This window comes from Urocampus carinirostris, chromosome 14, assembly GCF_059441175.1.
Source record: "Urocampus carinirostris isolate Australia breed hairy pipefish chromosome 14, RoL_Ucar_1.0, whole genome shotgun sequence".
Lineage (NCBI taxonomy): Eukaryota > Metazoa > Chordata > Actinopteri > Syngnathiformes > Syngnathidae > Urocampus > Urocampus carinirostris.
The window spans coordinates 25,256,332-25,278,098 of record NC_142362.1 but is presented as its reverse complement, the minus strand read 5'-3'; the positions used below and the strand labels follow the sequence as shown (position 1 = coordinate 25,278,098).

Here is a 21,767-nt window from a genome sequence, read left to right as displayed (position 1 = left end):
ACATAGTGACAACATAGTAATAACATAAGTTGTTACTTTAGAAATGTCAGGATGGGTAGCCCTTTGCGCCATTCAGTAACAAGAAGTAGCTTTCAGTTTCCAAAAAGTTGGTGACCCCTGCCCTAAGGGTTTAACTTTGTGTGACCAGAGGTGGGTAGAGGAACCAAACATTTTACTCAAGTAAAAGTTATTTTACTTCAGAATAGTATTACTCAAGTAGAAATAAAAGTAGACATCCAAATACTTACTTGAGTAAAATTGAAAAAGTACTTGGTGAAAAAAATGACATGAGTACTGAGTACTGTAGCATTGTCGTATTGATTGATTTTTTTGAACAACCCATCAAATCATCCAATTGTTCATCCAATCAACCAAAAATACATCTAATTTAAAAGTAGATTAAAATAATGAATGTAAATTCAAGTTCTTTAATAAACTGTGAAATAAAAATAGTATGAATCAAACAAATAAATTAGGCACATGTAGCACCAAGAGGAACATTTGAAGCCCCGATACTTAACAGGCTCTGCAAGCAGAACAGCAAGCTAGCCAATGATCTCAAACAATGGAGACCTTGCATATTGTAGCTGGTGTTTTGCAACCTTTTAAGGGGAAAATGCTTTTGATGTGAAGCCAGGGGTGCTCCTCCTCTTCTGTGTTTTCATAGTCGGTATTGCTAAGCGACATTTTCCATCTGTTTCACTCGTAAACGAAATTTTCAATGCTGAAGTTGAATATGGTCACGTGACAAGGCTGCAACGTTTGATTGGTTAAACGTGGTAGAGCTTGCCGAAGTTCTGCGTCAAAATAAATGCGCCTTGGCGGAGACAGACAGATGCATACTTACGCGGAGGGGATTTATTAAGTAACGCAGTAACGACTTCAATGTTTCCCCAATTAGCGGAGTAAAAGTACAATTTTTTCTTCACAAATTTACTCAAGTTAAAGTAACGGAGTAAATGTACAATTTTGGAAAATGCTGTTAATTTAAAACCCAAAATACAGGATAACTGATTTTATTTTCACAGTTCCAGTTAAATGTACTCCGTTACTACCCACCTCTGGTTGTGACGGACCAGGGTTTGGCAGCTCCAAATCTTAAGAGAACAGTTTGTTTTGGGGGTGGCGTGGATATATTGACTTGTGCGCACGCAATGTTTTGGGCTGCTTTCCATGGAGCCCTAAAACGGACATAGGGAAAAATAATTAAATATCCTCATCCATATTTTTCAGTGTTGTGCATTCGTTTATGGTGGTAATGGCACTGTTGAATGGCCTGTTAAACCTCGTTTTGACAGACCTGAAGTGCCTTCAGGGGCCAGCAAGTCAAAGAGGTGGTGGTCGGGGTTAGAGGTGGACCATACTGATTATTCAGTATATTGTGCATCACACCGAGGATGAGCAAGAGCAGAAGTAATGGCATCCAAGAGGGCATCACTTGTTGTTCTATTTAGTGGTTGGCTAACATTACTTCCTATATTAGCCCATATGGTGTCCCACGAGGTCTTATTCTGGGCCTTATCCGATTTTTCCCCCAAACCGACAAAGTTAAAAGGGGATTTCCTTGCACTGCTATGCAGATGCTAGTCAGACCCACATCCCGCTAAGCAAAGAAGACACTTTCTCATTGCAACCACTTACATCTGCTCTGATGAAAATCAAAGCACGGATGGAAGTTAAGCCCAGAAACAAATGACAGAATAGTCAAGACATGGACAGTTTTTATTTAATGCCTAACCTTGGCAGAGTGCCTGATAGAGATCCTTCTGGTCCTGTTGCACCGTGGTTCGTCCGGGCGCCGTCAGCTTTTTCTCCCAGAGCGATTGCACCTCTGGGGATTCGGGGCCCACTTCCTGGTAGCTCAGCTTCATCTTGCGGATGTGCAGCTCATCACGGCTCGCTAAGCGCAAATAAGTAGAGTATGAGAGCATGTGTGCTTCACTAAATATTCTTTGACCCGATATTTTAACACCATGGAAAATGATTAGCACAGACAATGACCAAATGCCCAATAGCTGCACACAGTGGAACCTCTAAAGTCAGTATTTAATAACTCATAGATATAAATTTGATTTTTTTCATTCTCACACAATTCAATATTGTAATAATGTATAACAATTATGAAAAATGTCCACCCAAAAACATTTTTAAGAAAATATTTAGTGAACAAATCCTAACAAATGTGTCTTTCCTGAGCTATAGAATTTCCACTGTGTAAACATGGATGCTAACCCCGACACTTTTACATATGGATCACCAATGGAGGAACCTTTGACGAGAAAAGCCACAATAAATAAATATGAAAACCACAGAAACTACACCTGCCTTAATGCATAAGGCCTCGAGATTGCCGAAAAGAAAACTGGCATACCAGATGTCAGAAAGCAAGGTAACCAAAAAGCTCAAAAAAACAATAATGAACCAAAAAAACATTTATCCGTCCTTATCTCCAAAAGTATGGCGTTGATGTTGCTTACCTTCTATTGACATAATATTCACAGCATTGTTGTAAAAACAAAAAGGAAAAAGAAATGTTGGTGGTTAAAACATTTCGCAGAACAAAACACAAAGTAAGCAGCTAAAAGCCACACATTTTACACTTTATTATGTTTTCATTCATTTATTTTAATACTTTATTTCTTTCAAACAATGTTAGTAGGTGTTTATTTGTTCCACTGGAGTAAAGACAGTATCACATTTTGTTTGTACAAACATGAAAACTTTCATTTGTTTTTCTAGCTGCTCTGGGTTAGCTTCTTTTTTAATAACAATCTCCAAAAGTGATGACTAATTTAACAACTTATTGAGGGAATTGTCGTGATTTTTATTTTTGAACATATTTGTTTTGAGATTAAAAAAATATATATAATTTTGCATTTAAGTCTTTCCAAAACAAGATTATTTAATTTGGTGGTTTTTATTTTTATTTTGAAAATCAGAAACACGAGTATTTTTTCTTGTGAGTTAGTCTTTTTGGTACAATTATACTAATTATAGTATACATCATTACAGTTTCCTTTAATCCCTAACGTTCCTGTAAAAGTAAATTGAATGCTGTTCTTGAACCATTTGAAATTGGACGCTCTTGGTCTCTTTTTAAAGGTAACACTCTGAAGTTTGTCCCAAACTATAATCACTGCAAGTGCTAATAACATTTAGCAATCTAAGTTAGAATACACAGAAATAGAAGGTTTTTTATTCTCGCCTAAATTATTTTTTGCAAATGAATGCCTGTAGATGAGTGTAGCATGGGCATCTAAGCTAAAAACAGGTGATATAATAGCTTGAAGCCTTACCTGGTACCTTGTTAAATTTCGTCACAATCTAAAAAACTAGACATTGTATTTTACACATTTTTTCAAGGGTGGGTTTAGGCGTTTCCAAAAGTGGCCATTTTGGACTCTATCAGTTTTCAACATTATAATCTTTGCATTTGTATTTTACTTTGGCCAATTTTTTAAACATTGTTAAAGAGTTTTAAATGTTTTAATTCTCTTTCCAGAAGTCAATCAATGATTGTGCACACCTACGCGTAAAAATGGTGAGTAAAAATGAATTACTAGGGTCTAATTTGAATATATATCGTTTTATTCAGAATGCCATTGAGTAACCAATGTGTCAACCATAATTTGAGTCTGTCTCTACTGGCTGAAGTCATTAAGAGGTAAAGAAAGCGGGGTCTTTTAGCAAAATAGGCCCCTTACAGGCTAATGCAGACTGTGACAGTAAAATTTTATTAAAAAGAAGAGGGAGTTCAGAGGAGTGTTTTAGGAAGGGATGGTATTTTCTTATCTGATGACTTTTCTTCCAGTCTTCCTTGCAAGGTCAAAATCCATTGATGTCATCTCGCCTTATTTTGAGTATCTACTTAAGTTTAAACTTAACATTATGTTTGTTTGTTAAACAAATTCTTAAGAGTTTGTTCTTTGGTTTCAATATACAAAAAATGTGTAATTCTAAACAAATTTTTTAAAAAAATTAAAAAAAACATTTCTACTTTCTACCCTGCGGAAAAACAAGGAATTATTGTATGCCCTGAGACAACTGCTGTGGGGATGTCCTAAAGCAAGAATGTGACACATTCACTTTTGGAACTGCTTCACATGTTTGCATTCAAGACTGTGTTTAACATGTGTGAACATGGCATACCCACACACTTACTCTATTAATAGAGTGACATATTGACTTTAACAAAAACAGAAATGACATCACAAGCTAAAAGCCTGTTTCCGCAAATATAAAGTTGAGAAAAGTATACAAACCCGTTTTAAAAATAGCTTTGAGCACATCTGCCACAATTTAAAGTGAAAAGAATACAAATCAAGTTCAGCCGTTTCTTGTAGGTCCACATTTTATTCACCCAAAAACGACAGTTGGACCCAGATCCGTTGATTTTACCACCAACAGTCCCAGAGTAGTAAAGAACTCTCATATGACTAATAAAATATTATCCTCAGTCTTTCCAACAGTGCTTGAGATCAAACAATAAGAAAGAACAGGCCCAACTCACCCTCCAGCCTCTGATTTTCCTTCTCCATGCGTAGCAACAAAATTTGCTGGCGGATGGCTGTTTTCCACAATGTCCGATAGTCCGCCGACGTCCTCTTAGGCCGAGCCGCTCCAGCGCTTAGAGGGTCCGCTTTGGAGTGCAAGCCACGAGGGGAAAGGGGCAACAGTTCCCTGGTGTCAGAATGGTCTATAAATGAAAAAAAAATGGTAAAAATCAAGAAAACTATGTTCTTTATGATGGGAAATCAATGAAACAAAGACAGGTAATATTGATATTTGTGTGGCCGATGACGAATGGCCGAGCAAGTTTTACATTGGATGCCTGTCCAACTGGCTTAAGAATATATTACTGTTATAAAATAACAAAATGTGACAATTATGTATTCCTACATATTTATTAAAGAAGTTCAAGGTTATTTTACAATAAAAGTTTTACTACTCCACCGATTTGCATTTTGGATTTTGTTCTGTATTCTGATTGGCTAAAATAGTCTCCTTGCTTATTATAGATAGCTCTTACAGTACTTTTCATTGCCTAACAAATGCTTGAGCCTGTTATAAGGGTTTGCTCTTCGGTTTCAAAGTATTTATTGTATAATATTTGATTTAAAAAAAAAAAAAAAAAAGTTTCTATTCATTTTGCCTATTAACGGTTCATTTTGTAACCCAGCCTCTCGGATAAACAAGGTATCACTGTATTTTCTACATATATATATATATATATATATATATATATGGCTGCTTAAACGTTTTTGTATATTGTAACATTTTTATTATATAATATCTTAAACTAATTTAAATTTGAATATTATTATTATTTTAATTTGTCGTTAAAATTGTGACTCAGAGACACTAATACAAAATTGCATCAGTTGTAAACAAATCTACAGGATGTCAGATTCTAATAAAATGCCAACAATTTGGAAAAACATGAAAATTTGTAAAAAAATTGTAATTGTATTTATTCGTAATATTGCACAGCTTTTTCCTTTTTGCTTTATTACAATTTTGGAAAATGCTGTTAATTTAAAACCCAAAATACAGGATAACTGATTTTATTTTCACAGTTCCAGTTAATGCTAAACAAAGAAACGTCATCATTAATATAACTGAGACTGTCAAATGCTTGATAATATTTCATTAATTAAAATATATAAAACGTGTTTTTAACACGATATCACATTCTTGTAATTGTTTTATTGTATTAGAATTAAAAGAAAAAAACATAATTCAGAAAAATGTGCTTTTTTACAGCTTTACGACACAATATTTACTGCCCACTAGTTGGTTTGCATTTATTGAGAATTCATAAAAAATTATAATTTATTAAAAAAAGTCATAAATAAAACTTAAAAATCTATTTCTATAGCAATGATCGAGAGTCTCGCTTCTTTTTTTGCATACTTAGTCATGTATGGTGGATCGAATTAAATCATCCAATGGGCTGTATGTTTGACATGCCTGGATTAGAGGAGCCTGATTGGTGCATGGCACTCTTCCCCATAGGTGAGGCCACCCTCAGGAAGATCTTTTGTCTCCACGAAACCCTCCGCGGACTCAGGGGGGGTCCGCTCACTGAGTCGCTGCTGCAGCCAGACAGGGTCCTTTTCCTGCCTTCGCCATTACTACCACACAACGTACACAATAAGCACAAAATTAGCATCCTGTTACAGACTGCAGTGAATGCTCACACATATTTCAAACAAAAACTGCACTACTTACTAAGCTGAATAATGGGACGTATCAAAAGCATGTAGCAGCCATTAGATATGTTAATAAAGCAAACAGCCGCTGCTTGAAAAATTTCATAACAAAAGGCTTTGCAGATGTAAAGCATTCATCAGTTCAATGAACCCTTTCAAAATAGTTTGCATTTTAATGTTATAGCAAGTTTTAATTGCAGTACCTGTTCCTGGCCTTTGATGTCCATTTGTTTAAAGATACTTCACATGCCTTTTAAAAGTGCTAAGGATTTTTAGTGCAAATACATTGCAATAGTTTAAAACCATAAAGTGTTAGGACCAAAAAGGGTATTATCAAAATACTGATTTGAATAATAAGCGTAAACACATCATAAAAACATATTTTTTTATACTAGTCGGCCCAGAAATGTGTATTTATTTTACATAAGAGGCTCATAGAGAGCAGCAAAACAATGGAATAAAAATGAGGTTTTAGTCATTTTGACTGTCCGTAGTTTTTATTATTGTTTTTTTTAGCACTCATTTCAGTTGCAACAAGCGGCCCCCAGGTGTCTGTGGAAGGACAAATGTGACAAAAACATTCTTAAATGGACAGTAGGACAGTGTTTAATATTTGTGGTACAAAAATAATTTTATTCAGTAAAAAAACAAAACATTGATTTGAATACTAGGCAAAAATACATTAACTATCATACCAATGTAAATTTTTGTTTAGAAAAAAAGCATATGCTGAGAACTGTGTATATCTTTTACATAGAAGTCACGTCCATGTTTGCCTGGTATGCTGTGTTTTTTTTAATTACCGTGTGTAATTTGACAAACATTGCTGTATGATGACTTTTCATTTAGCGACATCTAGAGGTCAAATATCACACAGTGTCCATTTAAAATGTGACAAATATATTACTTGATCATTCAATATAGTACTTAAGCTTTTTCTTCAGAATTTGAACCTTTTGTTTTTCATTAATGTGTTTTTTCGATTAAGACTATTTCTGGAAAAATTCTTCTTTTTGAAGTAACCGCCGCATAAATTACATTTTTATTTCAGAAACAAAACTGTTTTTCCGGGGTGGACACGTTTGACTGGTATGAAAAAGTAATTGAGGAAAGAATAAATTGACGATTTAGTCAAAGTGCCAAAGATGATCCTCGTCGTGTGACATTTCTTAAAGGTGTGCTCAACTTAAACCTATGAATAATGCCAACCTTAACCTTTCTTCACGTCATTTGAGTGTTGCACCACTCAGTATGTTCCTGCCCCAGCTTAAATTGCAGATGCGCCCCATTACTAAAAAGCTCCAAATCGGGTTTCGTGTTTCGCTCGGCCATGCAGAGAGGAGATGCACGTCCGCATGCAAGCGGGACAACGTCCACTTCCAAATTGCAACATAACAGGAAGAGGGTGAGAGGGTTCTCACCGCTGATAGGCAGGAAAAGAAGACGAAAAAAAAACACTGGGTGTTAAAAAGTTTGGGCAGCCAACACGTTTTACTGTTATCCCAGCATAAGTCATAAATCAAATCAATCAATAATGTCTCCATCCCGTCACCTCTTGATGCTCCCACTGTCCGTCAGCGAGCTCAAGGAGCCCAGCGAGCCCTGGTAAATGCTTTTCAGAAAAGTGGGAGCCGAGAAGGACGAGGGGAGGCTGACGGACTGGCTCTCCGATAAACTGCGCGTTCTCGACACGGCCACGGGACTGCGCGAGACCCCCGCACATGGAAAACAAACACGTCACACACTTTGGGAAAGGAAAAGGAAGTGAAGGGAGGAAGCGGCCGGGCGGGCGATCGGAAACGTGTGATGCCATTGTTTGCGGTATGGGGCTTCAAAGTGCTGTAAATACAAGACAAATGTGAATATGCTTCATATTTGGTCGAAATAATCAAGGTTTTTTTACATGTCTATTTTGACCACTAAGGTCCGTACACTTCTTTAATGGCCAAATTCTAGCATTTTCTCTAGTAGCATTTGAGTAGTAAACAATTCATTATTTTGTTGTTAATAATAAAAAATAAAGATTGTCATAATCATTATTATTAGTGATCCCACAAACACTATCCATGTATTTGAGGTTGGTGCGCGTTTCCGTAGTGCAGTGGTTAGCATAATCGCCTAACATGGGAAATGTCCCCGGTTCGAGACTAAGTTTTGTTTGGCAGGCCGGATTACAAAGCCTGAGAAGCAGCATGTTGCTCATGTGCCGCAGTTTGCCCACACCTGCATTAGATCCCTTGGTCCCCTAAAAATGTACACACAACTTTATAGAAATAGCTCAAAATTCCTACGTGCATTACATGTCCGCCTCTTAAATAAAAATCAGATTTCTAGTTCCTAATTGCAAAATGGCCACTGAAAGTCAGTCGCTACTTGAAATAGGGCTGGTATCAGAACTGACACAATAGATAGATAGATAGATAGATAGATAGATAGATAGATAGATAGATAGATAGATACTTTATTCATCCCCGAAGGGAAATTCACATTTCCAGCAGCATCCCTGAGCTGAGAACAGTACAATAATAAAGCCAAAAGAATACAATATACAAATACCCAGTGTGACGTGCAAATGCCCACTGTAGCGTGTTATATAGAGTAACTAAATAGTGCTACACAGAATACATATTGCAGTAAGATTCGGTAATATCCAATGTAGGTGGTGTGGTTTAATGTGGGCCTTTACTCTGCCGGGTGGAGTTAAAGAGCCTCATGGCATGAGGAAGAAAAGATCTCTTCAGTCTGTCCGTAGTACAAGACAGTGACAGCAGTCTGTCGCTGAAACTGCTCTTCTGTCTGGAGATAATGCTGTGTAAAGGATGCGATGGATTGTCCATGATTGACCTCAGCTTTTTCAGTGCTCGTCTCTCAGCTACTGTTGTTAGGCTGTCCAGCTCTTTGCCTACAACACAGCTCGCTTTCCTAGCCAGTTTATTGAGACGAGAGGCATCCTTCTTCTTGACGCTGCCTCCCCAACACGCTGCCGCATAGGAGAGGGCGCTTGCCACTACTGTCTCATAGAATATTTTCAGGAGCTTTTTGCAGATGTTGAAGGAGGCCAGCCTTCTGAGGAAGTAAAGTCGGCTTTGCCCTTTCCTACATAGAGCTTCTGTGTTGGCAGTCCAGTCCAGTTTGTTGTCCAGCTGCACACCCAGGTATTTGTAGGTCTGGACAAATTCTACACATTCTCCCTTGATGGTTACAGGAACCGGGTGAGTTCTGGTTCTCCTGAAGTCCACCACCATCTCTCTGGTCTTGGTGGTGTTTAGGTGCAGGTGGTTTGCGTCGCTCCATCGGACAAAGTCCTGAATCAATGTCCTGTACTCCTCCTCCTGCCCGTTTCTGATACATCCCACGATCGCAGTGTCGTCTGCAAACTTTTGCACATGGCAGGACTCAGAGTTGTACTTAAAGTCCGATGTATATAGAGTGAATAGGAACGGAGAGAGAACGGTCCCCTGCGGAGATCCTGTGCTGCTAACCACAGTGTCCGATGTACAGCCCCCCTGTTTCACATACTGGGGTCTGCCTGTCAGGTAGTCAGTAATCCATTCTACAAGGTGTGAGCTAACTCCCATCTCTGTCAGTTTCCTACTCAGTAGCAGAGGCTGTATGGTATTGAAGGCACTGGAGAAGTCCAAAAATGTAATCCTCACAGCCCCCTTCGCCCTATCCAGGTGAGAGAGGGATCGGTGTAACATGTATACTATAGCATCCTCCACTCCCACCTTCTCCTGGTAAGCAAATTGCAGTGGGTCGATGGCGTGACGGACCTGTAGCCTCAGGTGGTGCAGCAGCAGCCGCTCCATGGTCTTCATCACATGTGATGTCAGGGCGACCGGCCTGAAGTCGTGGAGTTCCTCAGGTCTTGATTTCTTTGGGACTGGGATGATGCAGGGTGTTTTCCACAGCTGAGGGAGCCTCCCCTGTTCAAGGCTCAGGTTGAAGATGCGCTGTAGACGCACAGGCTTTCAGCAGTCGGGGGGGATACTCCATCCGGACCAGCTGCCTTGCTGGTTCGTAGCCTTCTCAGCTCTCCACAAACCTGGGCTAAAGTTATTTTTAGTGGGGGGATGTCTTCCATGCTAGTGTCCAGAGGGGGAGGGGGAAGGACAGCTGCATTACTCAGGGGTGAGGATGAGGCGGAGTGGTCAAACCTGTTGAAAAAGTTGTTCAACTGGTTGACTCGCCCCACATCTATATCCACAGCCACACCCTGCTTGGTGCTGCAGCCAGTAATTGTTTTCATCCCTTCCCACACCTCCTTCATGTTGCTTTTTCTCCAACTTCCTCCTGTACTGCTCCTTCCCTTTCCGGAGCTGGACTTTGAGCTCCTTCTGTACTTGTTTTAGCTCCTGCTGATCACCATTTTTAAAGGCCCTCTTCTTTTGGTTCAGAAGGCACTTGATGTCGCTCGTGATCCAGGGCTTGTTGTTGGCATAGCAGCGTAAAGTCTTTATAGGAACAACATTGTCCATGCAGAACTTAATGTAGTCAGTAGTGCAGTTTGCCATCTCATCAATGTCCCCACTGCTGGACCCTAGCAGGACATCCCAGTCCGTACATCCAAAGCAGTCTCTCAGAGCCTGCTCTGCCTCAGTGGACCATTTTCTAAAAGAGCGTGTGGTTGTTGGTAGCCTCCTCACTTTTGTTTTGTACTGTGGTTTAAGCAGAATGAGGTTGTGGTCTCCTTTTCCAAGGGCAGGCAGTGGTTTAGCACTGTATGCATTTTTTATATTCGCATACAGAAGGTCAATAGTCCTATTTCCCCTGGTCTTGCAGTTCACATACTGGACGAAAGATGGCAGTGTCTTATCAAGAGTCACGTGGTTGAAGTCCCCAGAGATTAACATTGCAGCCTCCGGGTGTTGTGTTTGAAGTTTTGCCACCGCGGAGTGGATGACGTCACACGCTACTTCCGCATCAGCGAGCGGTGGGATGTAAACAATGACAGCAATGGCATGTCCGAACTCTCTGGGCATGTAATAGGGACTTACAGCCAAAAGTTCGACATCACGGCAGCAGATAGAAAGCTTTGTTTTTACATGCCCGGGGTTACACCACCTCGTGTTCACGTAGAAAGCCAGTCCCCCTCCTTTGCGCTTCCCACTGACTTTTGTCCCTCTGTCAGCTCGAACAGCGCAGAACCCGTTTAGCGCGATGTTAGCGTCCGTGATGCTAGACGTAAGCCACGTTTCCGTAAAGCAAAGCAAGCTGCACTCCCTGTATGCTTTGATGTCTTTCACAAGCACAGCCAGTTCGTCGATCTTATTCGGTAGGGAGTTGACATTCCCCATGATTATGGACGGTACCGTGGGCTTATATCGCCACTTCGCCGCTAGCCGCTTAGCCTTTACCTTAACACCGGCTCTGCAACCCCGGTAGGGTCGCCTCACCTCGTTAGGTAAAAGGGGGACCGTGCCGGCTCGAGAAATCTTCAGGTCGAGGAGTAGGTTTCTTGAATATACGTATTTTTGCGAGTTGAAACCCATATCCATAGGATAGAAAGTAATCCAAGTGTTGCAAGGAACTGATAAAGTAAGCAAAAATAAATAAATAAATCACAAAAGTAGCGAAAATAACACGGGAGCTGCTGGAGTGGCTGCCATTCGTGACGGCGCCGGAATATGTATTAGCCCTGGGAGACATACAAATTATTCTCAATTCATCTAAAATGACCAAGGTCTATTTGTTCGTCATCAGTACATTTCTTGAAATTAAAAACTAAGTCTTATTGTTTAGCTTGTAGAATAAAAATGCCATGATGTTTGAGATTTAATTGAATGTTCAGTATATTCCTAAAATTTAACTAAAATAAAAATCATTTTAAAATATTTAAAAAAAACTAATAAAAAAAAACCTCATTGAATATCTTTTTTTCTTGGAACTTCTTACAAAATTAAAAAAAAAACATGTCAGCATCTTTTGCTTTTTAGAAAATAAAATGCTGTTTATGATTCAATACATTGAAATTTTCATAGATTCCTATGAATAATTTTTTGGGGTCAAAATTCATTTAAAATAAAATCTATATGACCAGTAGGAACGTAGCTTGTAAGGAATTTGAGTGGAAGCAACTAAATAAAATAGTAAAAATAGCCTTCTGACATGTGACAGTTTGATAAACACAGTGAACGAGAAACTGTTAAAATTGCAAAAGAACCTCATACATTATTACAACTCATCCATAGGATTTATTTCACCTATCCTCCGTTATGCAGGGATATATTATATTTATGCAACAGTAAAGCAAAAGAAAAATAGTTTACTTTTCATGGCGAAGCATGGCACTTAGTGAGTGTCTTCCATTGACACAATGAACAATCAGCCACACACCCACCCAAATAACACAACCTAAACGATCTGAAGGCTGAGATATCAGTTTTTGTCATAGCAGACAATATGCCTTAAATTCCCATCTTCTGCTCATAAATCACAAATTTACATGCAGCCATTTTATATCAGTGTTTGCCTAATCGAGCTGGAATGCATGTTGCAGCGTCGATGAATCCATCTACGAAAGCTGAAGCTTTAGCCATTCGAAGCAACCAGGGCCTACTAAGCAGTGGTCTACAAGTACAGGATACATCAGGAGTATCAGCAACATTGACGTTACTTCTACATGTTGCAGTGAATTAAAAAGTGAGTTTCATCCAAGGTTCTCTAACGACAGAATAGTGCTTATGTCCAGGAAAGTACTCCTGTTTATACAGTTGTATAAAAAGTTAGGGGACCGCTGATCATTTTAAAGATTTTCCTTTATAAATAATTTGTTCTTTGGATCAGCAATTAAATATATGATAAAGCGGACAAACAAAATGATACTTGAGAAATGAATGGAACCGCCAAGTGTTTATCTTGCAGTGTTGTGTCTTCTTCTGCCATGCACACCACACCCTGTTATGTCCTAATAAATAAATCTTAGTTCCAAAAGTCTGCTGGAGATGGACAAGCCAGCTTCATTTCGTAATAGTCCGCGGCAAACTGATGAATCTAAAATGCTGTTATATCGACAAAGTAAGTGTCTGTATGCATGGCGAAAGAACAACACAGCATTTGTGGAAAAACACTTCCAATCAAGAGTAAAACTTGGTGATGATTCCATCATGCTGTGGGGCTGTATGGCCAGTGCAGGTACTGGCAATCTTGTTAAAGTTGAAGGTCTTATGGATTGCAGTCAGTATCAGGAGATACTTTTGGATAATGTTCAAGAATCAGTGCCAAAGTTAAAATTGCGTCGGGGCTGGATACTTTAACAATACAACGACCCTGAACAGTGCTCAAATTTCACGAAGACACACACGCAGAGAAACAAGTGCATCATTCTGCAATGGCCATGCCAGTCCCAAGACTTGAATAATATTAAAATGTGAAAGGGACTGTCCACGCATGGAAACCATCAAAGCCGACTGAACAGGAAATGTTTAAATAGAACAATGGTCAAAAATACCTGTTACAAGAATTCAGACCCTCATTGGATGCAATAGGGAGCATTTAGAGCGGGGATGTCAAACTTAGTTTGGCCCTGCGGCCGGATCCAGACTTTCTGTTCTCAGGCAGGCCTGATCAATTAAACAATATTATCTCCAAATTTTTAGTTTTTCAGTATGATGCTTTGTCATTCAGCCCACTTTGTTAGTCTATTCTACATATTATCATCACAGATAAGGGATATTTTCTAAACACAACTCATTTACATACCTGCCAACACAACCACTTTACACGTAGACTACCGCTTTCAATCCTTTAAAACCTCTTTTTTTTAAACAAATCTAACGCTTTTTAAAATTCAAGCAACAACAAAAAAATCTTGATCCAAGCCTAGTTTTTTAGCCTAGGGCTGTGTTATCTCAGGCGAGACGAAGTCTTCATGCAACAATAAACCGCTCCAACGATCTCATTGGATTTCCGTTTTGATAAAAGTTTGCCACTTCTGGTCTTAAACAAGCACATGTTTGCTTTTGCTATTGCTATTCTGGAGAGGGATTGTGTTTTGTTCATGAAAATAGAGTCTGTGATAAAAACCACCGCTTTTAAATGTGAGAAATTAGGCATATATTTATTCATTAACAATGGGGAAATGGATTTTCAAGATAAGCATCAAATTTGTATACTGGTTTATCCTAAAAGTTAAATAAATGCAGTTTTTACCCCTTACCAGCTCAGTAGCCTAGATGGTAAGGCGCCCGCTTTGAGACTGGGAGGTCGGTGGTTCGCGCCCCGGCCGAGTCATTCCTAAGACTTAAAAAGTGGTCGGCGGCGCCCTCTGTTGGCTGCGGCTGCATCGGCTCGCTACAACGGGTCAGGTGCAATCGACATTTTGTTCTGTGTACATTGTTACACAGAATGACAATACAAGGAAATTATTATTATTATTATTATTATTAATCTTACTCTACACTGACCTCTAGCGGCCAGAGTTGGTTTGTATTCATTAAAAAAATCATAACTTTTGATAAAGATGACCAAGTGTCTTTTTTTACATAATTTATGGAAGGCCGGATTAAGTCATCCAACTGGCTGAATCCGGCCCACGGGCTGTATGTTTTACATGCCTGGATTAGAGGCTGTTATTTCTGTAAAAGGAGGATCAATTCAATAATTTCTGATGGGATACCCAAATTTATGCTTACTTTTGTTTAAGTAAATATAGCACACTTCCTGTATATCCTATCAACTTCATTTTGCACCTACAATCCTATGTTTGTCTACTATGTGGTATTTAACAGAGACTGCTGATCTAAAAAACTAATGATTAATAGAGGAAAATCTTCAAAACGGTCGTGGGTGCCCTAACTTTACAGGCGACTGTAAAACTGTTTTGTGTTCGGTTAAAGTTGTTCACAATCATTCAAAATCATCTTGTGTTTTCAAATTTGTTATGGGTAGGTACAAAAATAAGTTTACTGGTTTGAAAGCTCCAACATTTGATGAGGTCATGTTTACGTGTTTACTCCCGGAGCTAACAGACAGCATTGACTACCTGCTTTGCAGCGCTTCCGGGGTGGCCGACTGTTGCCTGCGCAGAGGCGGTTGTCTGGCCGCCTGGCCGTCAAAAGAGATGCGCTTCTTCACAGGCGGGTGGCTGAAAGTGTGTGCACGCCGGCGGAACTGCTGGTTCCATTCCTGGTCATCATCTGGGAAAGGAGGTGGGGAAGACGGTGGCGAAACCCCTGTTGGCTCCTCATCCTGCTAAGGAAGAGTAAAGAAGGCGCAGAATTGAATACTCTTCAAAAGGTGTCATGTTGTGTATTGAATAATTTATTTTCTCTTTAAAGGGCAATGTTCAAAAACAGTACAACTACACCTCCTTGCACCAGAGGTTAGGGCCGGGCAATAAATAAATAAATAAGTAAATAAATAAAAATATGATTAACAATCTAACCCCAGTCTTGTCTTTGTTTGTTTTTTAAATGCATTCAAAAAACACATACATTTGTTAATGGCATCAAGGCTTCTCGTCTTAGTCACGGATGTCTATTTTAACAAAATCAAGTAAATGAAAAAAAACACTACATAACGAAATACTCAAATCGATATTGTTACATTTAATTGCTACGTTTGGTTTCGACCTGGCTATGTAAATAAGACTATTAAACATAGCAACAGCATCATAGGTAAACTTGACATATTGTGCATTAACTGCATTTAATATCTTCATAAAGAAGACATTAAAAGTGTCTCTTTTTTTGCCACACGGACATCTTAACACATATTTGCATACACATGCAAGTTCTTGTACAAAGACATTTACTTCAATTTTTGTATTTATTTGTTTTGGAACCAGTAGTTTTTCTTGGTGTTTTAAATTTTTTTTTTTTTTTGGTCCGATTTGTGCTTTTCATTTTATATTTGAATTGTAAGTTCCATTGCTGAAAAAAAGGACTTTTAGCCTTGTTCTTAAAGTTAAAATCTATAATGTTAAAATAAAAAGAAAGAAAAAAATCAAGCAGGTAAATACCTTTTATATTTTTTATAGAATTCGTTTGGGGTTCATTAAAAACAATTTTAGAATTGAAATTTAGGGGTATACTGGCAGAGAAGAGGCCCAGAGTCCCCCAATAAAATAAAGAAAATCTATATTTTTAAAAAATTAGAGAGCCCAACAAGGTAACCAAGAGATTTTCCAGCCTAAAGGTATTTAAATAAGTGTAAATGTATATGAAAATTAATGTGCTTTTGTTTAATATTTAAATCGGAGGTGGTGTCCACCGGGGTTCCCACAAAGGACAGCTGAGATGCCCACGGACCTGTACTGAAAATAGCTCATAATTGCTGGGTCATTGTAATTTTCGAGTAAAATTGTTTTTTAGTGGTTTCCTGAGTCTATTGAACCCTATTTCTGAAAATTAACCCGGTTATAACATAGTAAACACATAGCAGTATCTTAATAAGTTGTTATTTTAGAAATGCATATGGGTCCTTTTTGGGCTAGTTAATAACGAAAAGTAGCGCTCAGCTTGAAAAAGGTTGACGAGCCCCGATTTAAACAATATTGTTTTTTGAATAAATTAAGTAATTGAGAGATTTGAAAATTAAAATAACCAATTTATTAATACAAGTACGCTTTGTAATGACATCTGATATATTTGAATGCAACAGCTAATTTTATTGTTATATTTTTTTATTTTCCTAGCCAGTTCGTCAATGCCTTCTAAAGGTCCATTATATGTTTTCACCTATGCATATCCATGTTTTTGTTGATAATGGATAAACAACATACAACTATATGCAGTTAATCAAAACAAATTAATCAAATAAGCATTATGCGGCTGTATGATCAGTCTTTTTTTTTTAGACTTTCTGATCTAAAATCTCCTCTGGTCCCAAAACATCCTTCTAGTTATATTATCCCACTTTGCTGTCAAATATTATGTGCTGAATTTCATCAAAGCACAAAATAAAAGCAGGATGTGTCATCCATATAAGAAAATGAAACGCCAAAACTCTGTTGGTACCAAAAAAACAGCATGTACTGAGAGGGTACAGTCTCTCCTAAGACCCTGTGGACAAACCCAAGTCATGATGCTTGAAAAACACAATTATTCCCCGAGCTGTTTTGTATGCGTCTATGCTTTCCTAGGAACTATGCTATTTGGTTACTCTGTCCTGTCGGCCTCAATTGTTGATGAAAAGTCAATACTTGATGGACACCGTTCCAGATTTGCAGTTAAGTAAAAAGCAACCTCCTAATGTCAAATTCAGCACTCACCTCATCAACAGAGCACCGCAGCTTCATTCATTTATGTCCAATTGTGGATTTAACACTCTTGCTCTAATGGTTCAACTCCCTCTTCTATTGTATTCTAATGAGCTGTGTCATGTGACCTTTGGGGTGCAAGACACGCCCAACCTCGTGGAGCTGATGTTTCTTCCTTTTGCCACGTCCGAATTGAGTGGAACCAGATACAATGTGACCATAAAAGCAAAACACGGGGTAAAGAGTGTGCACTGATCTTTCCTTCAGAAGAGGGTTGAAAATATAAAAATAAGAGGAAGTCAATGTACTGTAAGCACAACACAGCAGAAGTGGAAATCCTGACTTGGGAGTTCCCGACTGACATCCTAACACCATCACATGGTACTGTTGTTCAAGTGTGCCACTTATAAAAATAATTCAAAACATAAAATAAAAACAGTTTGGGGGGGATCATACCTAAATTATACCATAATTGTAAATAATAAAATACAAAATAATAATTAGAAGTAAAGGTACTGCATCATTGTATGAAAAAGGACTGTGCTGTGAGAAGTAGAAACTTCATCAAAGCTTAGTTTGACTTCTGTTCCGATACATGTACGTTTTCCTTTAGAAAAAAGGTAAATAAGCATTGAGCATTAAACTAAACAATCCAGAGTAAAAGAATAGAAAACGTAAAGTGGGAATAAAATACAATGATATTTGTGATATAAATAACAATAATGACTGTTATTCTAATGACAAACATACCACTCAAATTAAAAACAAGAATATGTAGACCGATAAATTTAGCCAATTCAAAATTATTTTCTTATTTCACTATTAATATATTTTTTCTTTGATGCAAGCAACTCCAAACAGTTCAGGTGAAAAACTGAGAAAAATATGTAATACAACAAGAACAATATATTTCTTTAAATATCTTGAAATAAGGAACGATCGCATTTTGAGAAGATATATTTGAAATGTACTTCGGAAAGACAAATTGTTTTTAAGCAAAGGTCAACTTTTTTGAATCGGTAAAATACATTAAAGGGACAGTGTGTATTATTTGACCACTAAATGTTGCTGTATAGTGGAGTGCAGCTAAAAATGAGTGTTAAAAGCCAAAAGAAGAATACAAAGTATGGAGACTCAGAGCCACCAAAAACACCATTTTATTTCTCATTTGTTAGCCTAGCCTTTTTGAGTTTTTGGGGTACCCGTAGCTGCAAGATGGCAGACAATTATGTCAGCTCCTTTGAAAAAAAATATATGTTTATGATGGTTCATTTTTTGAAAACAATGTTGTCTTTCTTTATGAATAACGTATTTTTCCTTGCCCTCATGTAGGTTTTAGATCAGGGGATGGTGTAATAATAGTCTGTAGTCTGTAATATTCTGTGGTCTGTGCAGACCTTTGAGACTTCTTGTGAATAAGGCCCATACAATGAAATATTACTTGACTACATTTTAAAATAATTTGCATGAATCAGATTACACTTGTCTCATTTCATATACATCTAATAGTATACTGTCTGCCTGTAACTGCATAAATAACTAGCTAGTACTCAAGATAATGTATTTGAAATTTAATATAAAAATAAGTGTGTAATTCAAATACTCATTTTGTCTTGATAACCTTTTTTTAAAAGAACGTATGAGTGTTTCCATATCTGCCTTTACGATTAAATAATTCCCTTGTAAAATGAAAAAGTAATATTCTGTCAAAATATTTTATTTCGCTGAAATGTAGTGATGAATGTGTTTGGGTATTCTTCAATGATACGGGAAAAAAATGACCTCATGACTGTGATACAAACAAGCTGAATAAATACGAAAACACTTTGTAGCACTATGCCCACAAAAGTGAGAAATGATCCAAAAGCATGGTGATTTAGCAGAAAACTGACGTTTTTGTGGATGTGTCCAAAGATTCCGATAGTGGATTTGCGCAAGAAGAAAGCTAAGTCAACACCGCGCAAAGCCAGCACCATGCACGTGTGCATTTCATATTTCAAGTTATATCTCTTCCAAGCAGTCAGTGGGACGCCATCATACTCGCATTCAACATTCTGCACAACCATGACACCACAGCACTGAACTGTCTCACCGACTTCCTCAGTCCCTTGTGAGCACACCCAAGGATGACTCGGGACCACCGGCTGATGACTTTTGTGTCGATTTTCACAAGTTTTTTTTACAGCCAGTTGGTTTTAAAATAGGTGGAAGGTGGAGAGATGGGTGTCAGTTCCTAGAAATCTTCCAGGGGGAAGGATACTTACTTTGTCAAAGCTGCTCATGCTCCCCATGCTTCCCAAACGGCCTCGCATCCGGCTGGCTCCCTGTAGATCGTAAACAGAGTGAATGTATGACACATTTCAGTAAAATCCTAGTCAGCAAGTAAAGAAAAATGCAGCCAGCTACTTGAATGCTAGGAACACTCGGGACAAGAGTGTCAACAAATCAACACATTTTTATTAGAGTGTCAACAAATCAACACATTTTTATTAGTAGTACTTTTTAAAACCCTTTTTTTACATACAGACGATGCCCTACTTACGAACGAGATTCCGGACGATCGTTCGTAAGTTGAATTTGTTGGTAAGTTGCTTCAGTGCTATATTTTGTATGTTTAAGGTTTGTATAAGCATATTTAAGGCTTTTGTAAGAAATCTGTATTGTTTTGTAGTAAAAAAAAAACATGTCATTAAATAATATGCTCGATAAAGACAACTAAAATTAAGTTTAACTTAATTTTGGAAGATGGGCGTCAAGAGTTAGGCTACTTCATCCTCTATGGTAAAAAGTGGCCAAAAAAAAAGCGATCAAACCATTTTCTCAACCGCATCAAGTTTTCTTATTCCACTTTCATTTCAAAAGAAACGTGTTTGCTTCTTCTTTACACTTTACGCCAGCCATAATGAATGGATGAACGAGATATTAAACAATACAAATGTCAAAGTTCTTAGCGCACTGGAGATAGTGTATACATAGACGGTGTAAAATGTTTACACACTAACAAGAAAGAGGAAGTTGATTTTTTTTTCTTCTGGGTGGATGTTGGGTGACCTCTCACAGCGCCACCACACGCCAACAGTGGCGGAAGGAAGCACTACAGTTATGTCCTGTAATCGGAAAAAGCTCAAAATCTCAAAATCTAACCAATAGCAATGTCTGGATATTTTTTGACATCCCGAAAAAAAATTAGTATCTACCGTTTTTAGTAAGTTGGGGAGTGTCTGTATTATCATATTTTCAACATTTGACGGGATGGATTAAACAGCCAGACAGGCTGTATGTGGCCAGTGGGCTGCCGCAAGCCATCCTATGTCTTAGTTACCAGATTTGGTGAGAAATGTGGGATTATTATAGTACAACTTTGTATAAAGTATCACATGCTTAAAATACAATGGAAAACCCAAGAGTTTCCTATGAAACAATCTTGAAGTGCTTCAATCTAGAAAATATATACCATTTGGATGGTTCCAAACCCAGCAATTCATTCATTATTATCACATTACTTTCACTTTCAGTATCCAAGGGCTACAAGCTTCCTTTAGTCTCTCAGACAAAATAACAGATGGCGGAGTAGTTTTCAGAGCTGGGTTCAGCCTGCATGTTGCGACTGAGGTATTACTCTGCATCCAGATATGGGTCAGTCTAAATCCCTGGGGAACAAATTAACAAACCGAATCGGGCAAAAGGACCTACCCTGGCCAGGATGTTCTCCAAAGAACTGGTGAGGGATGAGCGAGCCCGGTTCTTCAGAATGTCCAATTTGAAGCGACTGCTCGGGGCCGCATTGTCCACTCCAGAGTTGCTCGAGTTCTGCTAACAGGAAAACAATATTCAATTATTTGTTGTACTTTAAAAAGATCAAATAATAAGGTGGGGTGGGTGAAGAGAAACAACTGTTAAGATATTTTTAATTCTTATTTTCCCAAAAATGTGTGTAATCCCAATTGATTGTATTTTCAGGCATGGTGCAACAAAAGAAAAAGAAAAAAGGGGATGATGGGTTGAATCCAAGGCTTATAGGAGACCTGCCTTCTTAGTGTATAATTAATGACAAATATTTCGAAAATATATTTCTCCTTTGATCAAACTCACGAGCAGATAATTTGTATAATAAAAGAAAGAAAGTAGTAATCTGCTGGAGAAAATATTCCCCACTGTGTGGCAGGAGCTGGAATATGCAGTGTGCATATTCAACATGTGTGAATCGGTTCACATAATACACATCAGAAGTAGGATCTTAGGCCTGAGCCCGGCCTATGCCCGGGCCAAACTCATCCCGGAAATTGTCTAAAAACACCCCTCCTACTCCCAAGTCCTCACAAATAAAATCTAAAAATTCGCATTTGCTTCAAGCT

General features: G+C 38.1%; 1 protein-coding gene across 4 annotated transcripts in view; it reads right to left on the bottom strand.

Annotated features, from left to right (window-relative positions):
- The window catches only part of tbc1d4 (TBC1 domain family, member 4), a 65,799-nt gene that overhangs the window by 15,321 nt on the left and 28,711 nt on the right, over positions 1-21,767 (bottom strand). Inside the window, exons 11-17 of one of the 4 annotated variants that reach the window (XM_088352508.1) lie at positions 21,106-21,225; positions 19,677-19,736; positions 15,196-15,401; positions 7,765-7,914; positions 5,971-6,134; positions 4,511-4,696; positions 1,739-1,900 (exon numbers count right to left, since the gene is read on the bottom strand). In XM_088352508.1, the coding sequence (XP_088208634.1) occupies positions 1,739-1,900; positions 4,511-4,696; positions 5,971-6,134; positions 7,765-7,914; positions 15,196-15,401; positions 19,677-19,736; positions 21,106-21,225 (1,048 nt within the window). Of the gene's footprint in view, positions 1-1,738; positions 1,901-4,510; positions 4,697-5,970; positions 6,135-7,764; positions 7,915-15,195; positions 15,405-19,676; positions 19,737-21,105; positions 21,226-21,767 lie in introns of all 4 variants that reach the window. The other 3 variants (XM_088352505.1, XM_088352506.1, XM_088352509.1) reach the window with 3 other exon arrangements.